Source organism: Diplotaxodon limnothrissa, linkage group LG19, assembly GCF_057381915.1.
Source record: "Diplotaxodon limnothrissa isolate DT_005_m linkage group LG19, D_limnothrissa_male_GT1.1, whole genome shotgun sequence".
In the NCBI taxonomy this organism is placed as follows: domain Eukaryota; kingdom Metazoa; phylum Chordata; class Actinopteri; order Cichliformes; family Cichlidae; genus Diplotaxodon; species Diplotaxodon limnothrissa.
The window spans coordinates 12,538,502-12,551,634 of NC_140614.1; the positions used below are offsets into that span (position 1 = coordinate 12,538,502).

At 45.3% G+C, this 13,133-nt stretch overlaps 1 protein-coding gene across 3 annotated transcripts in view; it reads right to left on the bottom strand.

Moving 5' to 3' along the window:
• The window catches only part of col12a1a (collagen, type XII, alpha 1a), a 50,186-nt gene that overhangs the window by 27,799 nt on the left and 9,254 nt on the right, over window positions 1-13,133 (bottom strand). For all 3 annotated transcript variants that reach the window (XM_085342603.1, XM_085342602.1, XM_085342604.1), the window contains exons 11-19: window positions 12,658-12,936; window positions 12,302-12,577; window positions 11,939-12,211; window positions 7,427-7,696; window positions 2,300-2,566; window positions 1,992-2,184; window positions 1,759-1,883; window positions 298-447; window positions 80-199 (exon numbers count right to left, since the gene is read on the bottom strand). In XM_085342603.1, the coding sequence (XP_085198729.1) occupies window positions 80-199; window positions 298-447; window positions 1,759-1,883; window positions 1,992-2,184; window positions 2,300-2,566; window positions 7,427-7,696; window positions 11,939-12,211; window positions 12,302-12,577; window positions 12,658-12,936 (1,953 nt within the window). The remainder of the gene's footprint in view (window positions 1-79; window positions 200-297; window positions 448-1,758; window positions 1,884-1,991; window positions 2,185-2,299; window positions 2,567-7,426; window positions 7,697-11,938; window positions 12,212-12,301; window positions 12,578-12,657; window positions 12,937-13,133) is intronic.

A 13,133-nucleotide genomic window follows, 5' to 3' on the forward strand; every position in this document is an offset into this window, starting at 1 on the left:
CCACGAAGAAGGCACAGAGTAATGCGAAATGCTCGTTTGCGTCTACAAAAGCAAAAAGATCAGAAACGAAGCGAATCACCTGTCATGGTGTTTCCTCCCTTGTAGGGCAGGTTGGACACAGCATCCAGGAGAGACTCTCGGGTTCGGTGAGCATTCAAGTGCCATTCGGTCTTTGGGTCTCCGCTGTACTGAGCAAGCCCTAAAGAAGCCGCCAAATCTTAGTTAGAGCACCTCAAAGAAAACCTTTGCTGTATTAACAAATACATACTTTATCATTCTTATTTTGATTCAACGCACCGATTTGGACCCGATCAGGGCCGATGTCAAAGACGCCCACCATACGTGCAATGAAGGCACGAATAGTCTTGAAGTTCAGACGTCCGATACTCCAGGAGCCGTCCACCAGAAGCACAATGTCAGCCTGAGCATTGGTCCTACACATCGTATCTGACAGGGCAGAGGTTCACGTGTCACGAAGGATCCCAGGTGAACGTTACAAATGAGTTTCAAATATAATCAAAAATGCTCTAGTGTAATGGTGGAAGAGCTTTCAAGGACGTGTGAGAAGAAAAGAAGGGAGGAAAGAAGAGCTGACGGCAATAAATTTCCACAAAAATCCAAACAATTTCCTGAATGCTTAACAAACAATCTCTACATGCACGCAACAAATAATTCTGCTCTTTCTTCCATCCCCTCTGTGGATAACAATTATTTTCCAGGTGGTATAATTATGATCTTCTTCACTCGGCAGCATGTGGAGGCAGTAATTCTTTCAGTGGTTTTCCCATCCACGGGGTACTCCCAGGAGAATGTGCCCTTTATATTAAAGGCCTCCGCTGAGGAGATTATTGTGCCCTGCAGAGCAGCGAGGAAACATTCACATCCTGTTTTCCAAACACCTGTGTGATGAAAAGGAAGTCATCCGATCCTTTGTACCTAAAAGAGAACTGCAGATGTCGCACTAACTGCTGCTGTCTGCAACTGAAAACAGGTTACATGATTTTACACATTAGAAGTACACACAACATCTCCAATCTGTGGGCAAAAAGCCCAAGAAGTGGTATGTGGAGGTAAAATATGATTTTCTAAAGTCATTTGAAATAGTTTGTAACAATAAAGATCCAGGAATAAGTGCCTTTAATGTGCAGACACTTACTCGGTAGATGTACAAGGAAACGCTGATTATGTCACCTCACCGAGTCTACATCTGCCTCCTTTTTAGGAGAGGGCTTGCAGCTAACTGGTCACGCTGACCTTTCCTCGCAGCAAACACAACTTCTTTCCTCGTCTCACACTTGCTGCCTGCCACGCTCTGACTCACTGGATAGTAAAACGTTTTATAAGTGCAAACAGATTATACACGCACGGCTCGTATCTCCGCTGGCTGGACTGGAAATAAAGAGCGGAAGCCCAAAGTGACACGGCGAAGAAAGCAGGGAAAGGGCAGGCAGATGGAGTTGCCATTACATCTGTTATTTCGTGAGACAATTCGCTTTAAAGAAAGGTATTCAGCTTTTATGTGGCTTGGATTTACAGAGGGGTTTTTCCCCAAACAAAAATGTAATATGTGACACACTCTCCGATGTTTGACAGAGAAACAAAACATACTGGAGACACTGACTTAAACAGGACGACAGATACAGTAACAGAATGACTAAGACTTTTTCATTTGTTTTTGCATAGAACGTGCTCTGCGCCTTCTCTTATTCTTACAATGACCGTGTGCAATGTACATCACATATATGTGGGTAATATTACTTGGCTTGTCAAAATTTGGAGGATCAGGTGCGTCAGAGTAGGTGGTGTACTCCTCTCCAGCCAACGGCATGCTCTCCCCTCCTTCAAACATACCGAACACACTCACTGTGTATTTGGTACCAGCTCTGTCAACCCAAAAAACAACTTTCATTACAAAATATGCAGGAGAACATAGTCCAAAGTCCAAACGAGTCTGATAATAAACCGTAAAAACACGAAAAAGTGGGACAAACCTGAGTTCTTCCAGCACCACAGTGTTATCATAGGGACCAACCAGAAGTTGCCCCAGGTCGATGTCATCCTCCACTGGGTGGTAAGTGACTTTGTAGCCCCTAACGTCACCGGGAGCGTGGTCCCAGGTTACACGGAAACTGGTCTTGGTGGGCTCTGAAGTCTGGAGGTTCCTCGGGCCTTTGTAAGGTGTTACTGGAGGGGAAGGAATACACAGACTGATCGGGGCAGATGTGGAGGGTCTTTAACGACTTTATAATAGCCTGGATTTACAGTGTCATGATGTGTAGTGAACAGCGGGCCAACCTACATGTAGTTCCTTCCCCTTGCCTTGCTTTGCCTTCTCCGGAGCGATAAACGGGCACCACAGTGATGTCATAAGTGGTGAGAGGGGTAAGGCGTCTCAGCACAGTGGTGGTAGTGCCACCGGGCACTTTGGCCGCCAGCTGGCGCCCTCCTGCCTGTGGTTTGTAAGTGACGCGGTAGTTGACGACGTTTCCAGGTGCCGGCTGCCATGTCACCTTCATGGACTTCTCCGTCTCCTCTGAGACGACGATCGATCTGCCAGCAGCTGAAACTGCAACGAAGGAACAAATATCAGAGAGAAACGATGGATAGATGGCCCCGGGGGAATAAAATCACCAAGGCTTTCCTGCTGCTAAGGAAACGGCGCAGTCAGCTACCTCGCAGTAGCTTTCATCGGCTCATTTTCCACGCGTCTGAATACAAACCTACTCACTTTAAACAGATGCAAAGTTACATGATTGATTGTGTTTAATAGGTGGTTTTGGGCGCCAAACTTTGATGTCTTGCCGTGACATCTTGAGGAAATTCTTTGTGTGTCTGTTGAGTGCTTCTTACTTTCCCTGCAGGAAGGGCAAGTGTGGGCAAGTGTGAATTCTGACCACGCTCATTCGCGTGGTCACGTGGAAGCAAGATGGCGCCGGTGTGCATGGCTGACCGTCTCCGACCACGTCTTCGCCTTGGCGTTGTACTTCTCGTTGTTTTATCTTTGGTTTTATGTTCTCTAGGTGATTGTACACTAATAACTTATGACAGAGACACGCTCCTGAATCTTCGGTTTTCCTGTTCTCAACGACCTGACTGCCTTGGGACCGCCGGTGCCGCTATCCCCCTGATGCCTGTCTCCCCTACCTATGTGACCTATCCTCCTCTTCCCATGCTCCGTAGGAAACGCCTCAGGAAACGGGGTAGGAGGAGCGGCGTCCGTGTCCGCGTTAAGGCTTATATCAGAGCCATGGCTATGGACTTCCCTTCTACAAGCCGTGAGCTATCCTGTTTCTTCCACTATCTCAGCAGCCACTCTGCGGCTAGATTGCTAACCCACCGTTGGATTTGCTCCGTCGGCCTTCAAACCTACCCTGCTCGCCCAGTGGCTTACCACTCTGCCCGATTTTGGATAACACCGCCTGGCCGCGGTGTTCAACATAACAACCTTTGCTCCTTGCGACGGGCTACTACAAAGGTCCTGGCCCCCCGGATTCGGTTGGCCTTATTTAATGTCAGGTCTCTTTCAAATAAGGCCTTCCTCCTAAATGACTTTTTTCTCACCTCGGGACTGGATGTCCTATTTCTAACGGAGACCTGGACTTCTCCGGGTGAGTTCATCCCCTTCTCTGAGCTTCTACCTCCTGACTCTGCCTTCTTTAGCTCACCTAGGCTAACTGGTAGAGGTGGTGGCTTAGCCTCGGTTTTCAATAATAAACATGATGCACGGCTGCTATCCTCTCCAACCTATTCCAGTTTTGAAGTTCAGCTATTGGAACTGACGGGCTCTCGGACCACTTTGTGTGTCGTGGTCTATCGTCCGCCTAAATATCATAAGATGTTTATCTCTGAATTTGCTGATTTTTTTTGGGATCCGTTCTTTTTAAATATGATTCTGTTATTGTTTCTGGAGATTTTAACATTCATGTCTGCTGTATGAATGACCAATTGGCTAAAGACTTTCTTGTGCTGACTGATTCTTTTAATCTTATTCAGTGGGTGAATGAGCCTACCCATGTTCAAGGCCACACCCTTGATTTGGTTTTTTCATTCAATGTGGACATTTGCATTAAGGAAATCAGGAATACTGGTCTCTCTGATCATTCCCCGGTCATCTTCGATGTAGACCTGGGTGATACTGGACAATACCTAAACTCTCCTCTTTATCCTACGCGCACTATTAATGCCAATACTGTGGTCAACTTTATTACGTCTTTTGTTAACTCCCCATTTAGTATGCTGGATTGTTCTTCCCCACACACACTTGAGAACTCTACTAATACTCTTTTTACCACCTGTTCCTCGATTCTTAACATTGTTGCACCCATCAAAATGAAACGCCCTAGAACTTTCTCACAATGCTGGTTAAATGATTCTGTTCGTGCCCTACGACGTATATGTCGGCGTGATGAGAGGAAGTGGAGGAGTGATAGACTTCAGTCTTCTTATGATATTTTACGTATTAGCCGCTCGAAGTTCCAAACTGCTGCCAGAACGGCTAAAGCGGCTTTTCTCTCTAAAATTATTACCACTAATGGTGATAATCCACGAATTCTATTTAAAATTTTTAACTCTGTGGTGAACCCCCGTCCCTCTATGCCACTGCTGTCTTCCCCGGGTCTTTGTGGAAAATTCTCAAACTATTTTTTAGATAAAGTTTTATCCCTTAGATCTACTCTTCCTCTGGTGACTGATTGTATGTCTACTCCTGATTGTTCGGCCACTTTTTATCAATTTGAACCCGTTTCTCTCTCCACTCTGAAGCGTCTAATTGATAAATTGAACAATACTAACTGTGTACATGATGCTCTCCCATCCCGTATTGTTAAGGATTGTTTCAGTGTAATTGGACCTTGTTTATTGTCCATATTGAACTTCTCCTTGCTTTCTGGCTATGTACCTTCAGCTCTCAAGCATGCCATAATCCAACCTGTTCTAAAAAAAAGGAACCTTGAGCTTAGTGATTTTGCCAATTTTAGGCCAATTTCTAAGCTTCCCTTTCTGGCTAAAATACTTGAGAAGGTGGTTCTGCTCCAACTGCAGACCTACCTTGATGAGAATAATATAAATGATAAATTTCAATCGGCCTTCAAACAACATCACAGCACAGAATCAGCATTGCTTCGTGTTTTCAATGATCTCCTACTAATGGCTGACAACGGACGCCCCTCAGTCTTAGTGCTTTTGGATCTATCATCGGCATTTGACATGGTTGACCATAATATCTTATTAGCGAGACTTGAGCACACTGTAGGCATCAAGGGCGCTGCCCTGGATTGGTTTAAATCCTATCTCTCCAATCGGCTCTCTACGGTACATCTGGCTACATCCTCTTCCTCGGCTGTACCTGTTTGCTGTGGTGTCCCCCAGGGATCTGTGCTGGGCCCTACCCTTTTCTCATTATACTTGCTTCCTTTAAGTGCCATCTTTGAGAAATACCATATTGCTTATCACTATTATGCAGATGATATCCAGCTCTATTTTGAGCTAAACGACGATCTTGCTCTGTCTCTGAATAGCCTCCGAGAATGCATGTCTGAGGCCAAGAAGTGGTTGTTGTCGAATTCTCTTATCCTTAATGAGAAGAAAACCGAGATTATGATTTTTGGTAGTAATGCCCTTCGTGCCAAACTCCGGGATGCCTTTGGTTTTCTTAGTTGTTCTCTCTCTGATACTGTCAGGAATCTGGGTGTCTTATTTGACAGCTCCTTTTCACTTGACAAACAAGTGTCTGCTGTTGTCAGATCTAGTTTTTACCAGCTTCGTCTTATCTCTAAGGCCAGGCACTATATCCCGCATAAAGATCTCGAAAAGCTCATCCACGCCTTTGTAACGTCGAGGCTAGACTATTGTAATTCACTTTATTGTGGTCTCCACTCTTCCCTTTTACAGAGATTACAGACAGTTCAGAATGCTGCAGCACGCATTCTAACTAAAACCAGCAAGTTTGCCCACATTACTCCTGTCCTTGCCGATCTGCACTGGTTGCCTGTCAAATATCGTATTCAATTTAAAATTTTGTTGTTTACTTTTAAAATTACTAACAACACTGCACCCAGCTACCTTAAGGACCTTTTAAACCCTTATGCTCCTGCTAGGGCTTTAAAGTCATCGTCACAGTTACTGCTGGCTCAGCCCAGATCTCGACTTAAGACTAGAGGTGATCGATCGTTTGCTCTTGTTGCACCTGTGCTTTGGAACAATCTCCCGATTGGCATCCGGGCATCTGATTCTATTCATTCTTTTAAATCACAGCTTAAAACATATCTTTTTAAACTTGCCTTCTCCACCTTTTAATTGCTGGTTTGTTTGTTTGTTTGTTTGGTTGCTGTGACCTATTGACCTCTTGTATTAATTCCCTCCTATCTTTCTATTGGTGTCTTTTATTATGGTGGTACAGCTTTTATCTTGCTATTACCCATGTGCTGTAGTCATTCTTATTGGTAGCTTTTATCTATGAACATAACTCGTTATTTTTATTTATCCGTTATCAATGTTTGAACCTTTTATTGTTTTATGTAAAGCACTTTGGTATGCCCAAGGCTTTTAAATGTGCTCTATAAATAAAGATTGTTGTTGTTGTTGTTGAATTGTCAGAGGATTTGAAATGGGCTGAGGAAAATATTCAGAGCCCTCTGCATCGGTGGGAGCACGTTTATTAATGGAAAAGGGAAGCACATCCAAGTTAGCTGCGTGTCGCTTCGGCCCAGGGAGGTTCTAGATAGGATGGTTGTATTTGGTGGGTATGCCCCCTCTCCTGCTTGCCAGAATCAATAAACAATAATAGTGTTTGGAAATCTTTTTCCTTGAAATCTTTTTTACTAACTCTTGAACTAAAATCCTCCCAACTGGTGCAAGTTTCTGCACAATATGCATGAGTGAGGCCTATCTGCTCTGGATCTCCCATGAAAATTCGTGCAGGTGTCCTGGACATGACATCACCTCTGCACACATATATAACATACATGCACAGCCTCGAAGACGTGCGTGTGAAGTCTCCAGATTCGTTACTGCTCAGGCTAATGGCATCAGCTATGACGTTATCTCTGAGCTCAACAGAATGAACTGAGCAGTAAGCGCTGATGACAGCTCCCTTTTTCTACAGCTTACAAAATACCACTTTCAACACTATTTTTTCCTGGACCACTTTTAAGCCTGCGTCACTGACCCAGAAAGCTCAGTGATGATGCTCCTGGACCGTATTTGGAGTTTAACAGATGCAAGAAGCCCTAAGGCTTTGTTTGTGTTTTAGGTGGGGGGAAATATCTGAAGGTCCCTTTGTGTCTTCTGTGGTTTTATGGCTGTACGGTGACATCACACATACTTAGCTTCACACTTTCTAGGCATGACCGAGATGAAGTCTTCAGACTTCACACAGAAAGCCTATGAAGAAAGCGAAACAGACCAAGAAAAAAGAAGAGTAACTTACCATCTGTGGTTTCTTCTCCAACCAATGCCTGGCCCGTTCCATGGCCGTAGACGGCAAACACAGACACCTCGTAGCGTGTCTCTGGGGTGAGACCCTGCAAAACTGTGGTGGTGCTGCTTCCTGGTATTACTGCTTCCCCAGACTCCGTAGTGAACAGAGACTTGTACGTGACCCTGTACTGACGAACGTTACCCGGGGCCGCGGTCCAAGACACGGCAAAACTGGTGTCTGTGACGTCACTGGTCACCAAGTCTCTGGGTGAGCCGAGCTCTGGGGGATGGATTCAAAGGCAGAAGTAGATCAGACATAGAAGTTTGTTTTGAGTTGGTTCAGTACTTTATATTTGGGCTGAGATGCTGTTAGTACTGCTAATGCAGACATATAAAGATCTGACGAAAGGGACGGAATGAACAATGGCGGTGATAAACCACCAGACATCACTCATCTGTCTCCACCTTAACCCCTGAGGATGTGTTTGAGCACCCACAGTTTTCTCCCTTCATAATAAGAGACGGTTGGAAAAACTTCTGCAGAACTAATCACATATCCTCAGCACCTCTCCTGACAGCTCTTTAATTTTCCATTGAAGCAGAGGAAACCCGATCCAGAAATGTGCGCTCGCTACAATTGCAGATGCTGTGCTCGCCGTTTTTCTCCTTCACTCTCTTTTCCTAGGAGACTGTCATGAGAGGAGAAAGCTGCAGAAAAGGCAGGGAAGGGAACTTTGCGGTGGCGTCTCGCAACGCACGGCCAGCGCACGCCTGGCTGAGAGGGACGCTCGTGTTGAGACGGCTCTTCAATCTGGCCGCCATATAGAGGAGCTGGATATCTCACAGGAGGATGAGGATGAGCTGCCACGCACAGCCTCCCACACAACCTCCGAGATCCTGATCCTCATTCAAACACCTAACCCACTGCGGGCGAGCAGAGCAGAGCTGACCAGCTGGGTGGTCCCACTCAAACCTCATCTATCAAACCTCACCAAATGAGATTTAATAAAAGCAAAAATGCAGTTGAAAAGAATGTAATGGAACAGAAAAGTCCTATAAATGAAATGCATGATGATTTCAGGCCCTGCGACTCATCCAGTCTGGCTGAATTGGAAAGCGAACGGAAGTAACGGCACCGGGCGTGCCTGCCAAGCAGAAATCTGCACCTTGAGAGCAAAGAGAGGAGGCACTTGTCAAGCGCAACGGCCACGGCCCCAAATTAATGAAGAGTTCCAGATTTATGGATACCATGAAAACAGCGTGGACCGCTCATAAATACCCAGATTGTTCCATCAAAAGAATTATCTTTGCCAAGCAGATGAACTTGACTGACTTTACCGGCTGTGCGTGAACCAACGGTGGAAAAAAAAAAAAAAAAAAAAAAAATCACAACATAATGGTTTCTGCAGACAGCGGCTCACTTTTCATCAGCACTTGCAGACAAGCTATAGAGAAGGGGAAACACATGCTCCAGTCCAAGCAAAACCTCTACAGCAATGCAAAAAAACAAGTTTCACTTCTTTTCTGCACAGTTTGTAGTTCAGTGCTTGGTTACAAAACACATGTTTAGATCTTGTTGCATTGTTTACAGTGCCACCTATCAAAATAGAACAATTATAGCCGCCTCTATATAACACCCCACCCGCCTCCTGAGCATCCTACCCATCAAGGCGAGGAACTCTCAAATTAAGATCTGGAACGAGGGTGGCTCACAAAATAACAGTAAGGCCTCACCCATGTCTAGAAAACCGCATATGACACAACCGAAGATCATCTGAGAGATTTCCTGCAGGGCATGTGCCGACATAACCTTCACATCTGCAGCCAACGACGTCTAAAGCTCGAAAATATAAATGACTGCAGACGGCACTTGAAAGAAATCAGTCGTGCCAGCAGGCAAGAGAAATTCAGAGGAAACACGACTAACCTGCCAGCACTGTCCTAATCGTTTTACGCAGCTACATAGACTCAGGTGGGTCACTGTATATATTACCTGACTAGACTGAGCACGCTTGCTTTCTCTGCAAACTCCTTCAAAATCACATCGGGAAATACATTGTGCCATCTCAGCACTGGCAGCCAGGTTCAAGCTTCCTTCGCTTTATTGCTCTTGGTCAGCTAAGACGTACACGTGGGCCACGAAGATCAAGCCTTCAGTGTCTGTCAGCCAGGGTTGCCTGTCCCTAGTCTTTTTACCTCAAAGGACCTTTTACAGTGGTGGAAAAAAATATGTGGCACGCCAAAGAGTCTGGCACTGCACAAAATTCATTAAAGGGATAGGTTAGAGGAAACCGAGCCAAAGTGCTACAACCTCACCTGGTGCCGAGCTTTTGTGCAAGTCAAAGCTCGAAAGTCCTTCATGGCATAAACACATCAGAGGTGTCATGCAGGTAGTTAAGCATTTGATAAATGAGGGGTTGAACGTTTGACCTCTTAGGGAAGAAACAGCCTGAGGCATTGTGGTTCACATTTTCAAGTACCCTGTTTTCCCTCTGCCTTTCTCTCTGCCCCTGCCTGTCCTTTGCCCCACCCTGGAGGAAGATGAACAGACGGCTCTCCCTGAGACGAGACAGACAGCTCACCCAGCTTTCAGGGTCCTCTTAGGTAACATCTTCCACATGCCGACTAACACTCCCACTCCTTAAGTAAATAGTTAGTGTATAATATCCACATTTAACACATTGATGTAAGCATTCTGTGTCACACCTTCTCTCTGCTCCCACTCGTTTCAGGATGATTTAATTCTGCTCTGCTCAAGGCTTCTGTATTGTCTACCATCCTCTGTTGGCCGTGAGAGAGGCCTTTGTGCGAGCCACTTTCTTCCAGTTCTTGCCTACATGGACTTCACAGAGTGGGTCACTCAAAAAGAGTGGCACACAATGAGATCAGTGTTTAGGCATGCTGATATCATGACAGCTTAATAAAAAATGCCTAAACAGAGTGCTTTGTCATGGAGCTTTTTCCTGTGGGGGTGTGGGGCTGACTGCACAGATTTGACCTGTGGAGACGGCTTTAATCCAGACTGGGCTCTCCGGTCAGTGTGGGAACAGCAAGAAATAAAGACGAGACCACTTTTCATCCACATTTTTATGGTCACCGAAATTTACACAAAAATGCTTTGTTGAAGTTGTAAATTCAAGACGGAAATTTAGTTAATTTTTTGCACTCGAGTCTTCTTATTCAACCTGCACTGGGAAGCCTATTAAAAGCAGATATATCCAGCACGCAGGACCTCGCCAGTGGTTTCAATGTAACAACATAATTGTAAAGACCAACAAATGTACTCTTTAATATGTCCAAGGGCTTAAATTGCTTTCAGAGAAGACTCTGATTCAAATGAGGCACAACTTAGATGTGATGAAAAACAGCCACCGTGCCATTTTCGTCTTGGCACTCGACAAGATGAAGAAAACACAGTCCCACTTTTTCTATTACTGCAAAATTCATTCTCTGATCTTTAACTACCCAAAAAGGACTCATAAGTGAAATCGGCCAAGTCTACTTTCTTTTTTGCCCTTTTATTAACAGTTTGGCCAAAACAACAGCAGACTTTATCTCTTCACACATTATTGAGATTCAAATTATTGTCCGTTTAAACCACAATTTGGGCCAGAACAGCTAGCTCCCCAATAAAACTGAATGCACAACTAATAAAATTCCTGATTTTATAAACAGAATTTGCAATCAGTAGCAATTACTGACAGAGAGACAACCCCGCTGAGCGACTCTAACACAATCATTCGCGTGTCATAGAGATGCAAAGGTCTCAGCAGGCGAGCATATGCCTCTCAAAGTCAGTTCCAAGTCATTCCATAGGTTTACAAGCATTCCACACCCACTCATTTCCATCTTACTGCCTTCATGGGTGGCAAAGTCACCCCGAGCTAGGAGTCCAGCCCGTTCTCACTCCTGAGGCGTAATATGCTGATGATTTGTCAAGTCCTGAGGCGTTCCTGAGGAACACGAAAGGTGACCACCCGCGTTCTTATGCTACGCGCCGGGTTACGGATGAAATCCAGTAGAATGACACTCCCGCGGTATTCCAGCCCTAACCTTAACCCTAACCAGCACTTTAATGACGTTTTAAACAGATTTAAGTAAAACGAACATACATGTGTAGATTGATTCCAAACGGTTCTCATGTTTCCTCATTTTTCAGATCTCGTAACATAGAGATGTGTTGGGTGCTCGGAAGCGTAATATATCGATGATTTGTCACGTAGCGTGAAATATTACGCTTTAGGAGTGAGGACGTGTCGGGGAGTCTGTGGTAAAAGAACGCTTACACATTCCATATTTTTCACACCAACCTTCCAAACTACTACACAACTTTCACTTTATTGGTGCAGGGACCTTTAGAGGACAGGAAACAAGTTCCCAAATGCGTGTAGTTTCACAATAGGGGGCCTGTTAAGCTGGAAATACTAAGCACATCTACAAAGCATGCTGCAAACACTGGAAATAAACATGATCCGACTGTGCTTCAAAGGCTTTAAAGTACCAATATGGCAGCGTCTCTTACCTTCTAAGGTGGTTCCGGTGCCCAGGAGAGGATCGCCCAAACCAGAAGAATAGCGAGCGCTGACAAACAGCTCATACTCAGTGGCTGGCTGGAGGTTCTTCAGTACAGCCTGGGTGGTGTCTCCTTTGACAGAGATCTCCTTCCTCTCACCTCCCTCAGCAGGTTTGAAGGCAATGCGGTATTGAAGAACATTGCCAGGAGCAGACCTCCACGCCAGTTTCATCGTAGATATTGTTTCATCGAAGACACGCAGGTCACGGGGAGAGCCGCGGACTGAAAACAGATCAAAATGCATCATTTCTCAAAATTCACATTTCTCAAAACTTCAGTTTGACAATAGTGTCAGCAGTTGTCCTCGCTCACCCTCCTTGGTGGTTCCATCCACCTGCATCTCGCTTCCAAGGCCGGATGCGTACTCAGCAGACACAGACACACGGTAGGTAGTGATGGGGAAGAGCTCCTGGAGGACTATGGTGGTCTCTGGGCCAAGGGTCTGAGCCTCCAGTATCTCTCCTGTGCCGCTCAGCGGGACGTAGGACAGGCGGTATCTGATCACTGAACCCGGCGCGGCTTGCCACGACACCTTGAAACTGTTGGTTGTTTCTTCTGTCACTCGTAGATTTCTTACAGCTCCTTGTTCTGAGAAGAAAAACGCAACTCTTAGATGCTCAGTGTTTTTATTTTGATTACATTCTGTTAAATTCAGGTAAATCTCTTACCTTCGAGAGTTGTCTCTTCACCCGTCAAAGGGAAACTGTCTCCTTTATCATACTGAGCAAAGACATTGACTTCATAGGTGGTGAGGGGATAAAGATGGGGAAGGACAGCTGTGTTGGTATCGCCGGGCAAAGCCAGGGAAATGTAGTCTCCGGTGACATCTTCCGCCTTGCGGAAACGTAGCAGGTAAGACAAGACATTGGCAAGAGGAGGTACCCAGGTGGCACGGAAGCTTCGGGAGGTAATTTCAGAAAAGCGCAAATCGCTCGGTGGAAGCAAACCTGAAAATCAAAGAGGTAGTCAGGTAGTTAGAGCCTCACCTGCACGTGACTTTTATAAAGCTACTGTAGTTTAACAAATATGGATTTCAAAAGTTGAGATCTTGAAGCACTGGACGGCACACTGGCTGATTGTCGAGTGTTTTGGGCTGCAGCTCTCGGTATCACTCGAGCTCATTCAAGAGGCACGTCCGTGGTTT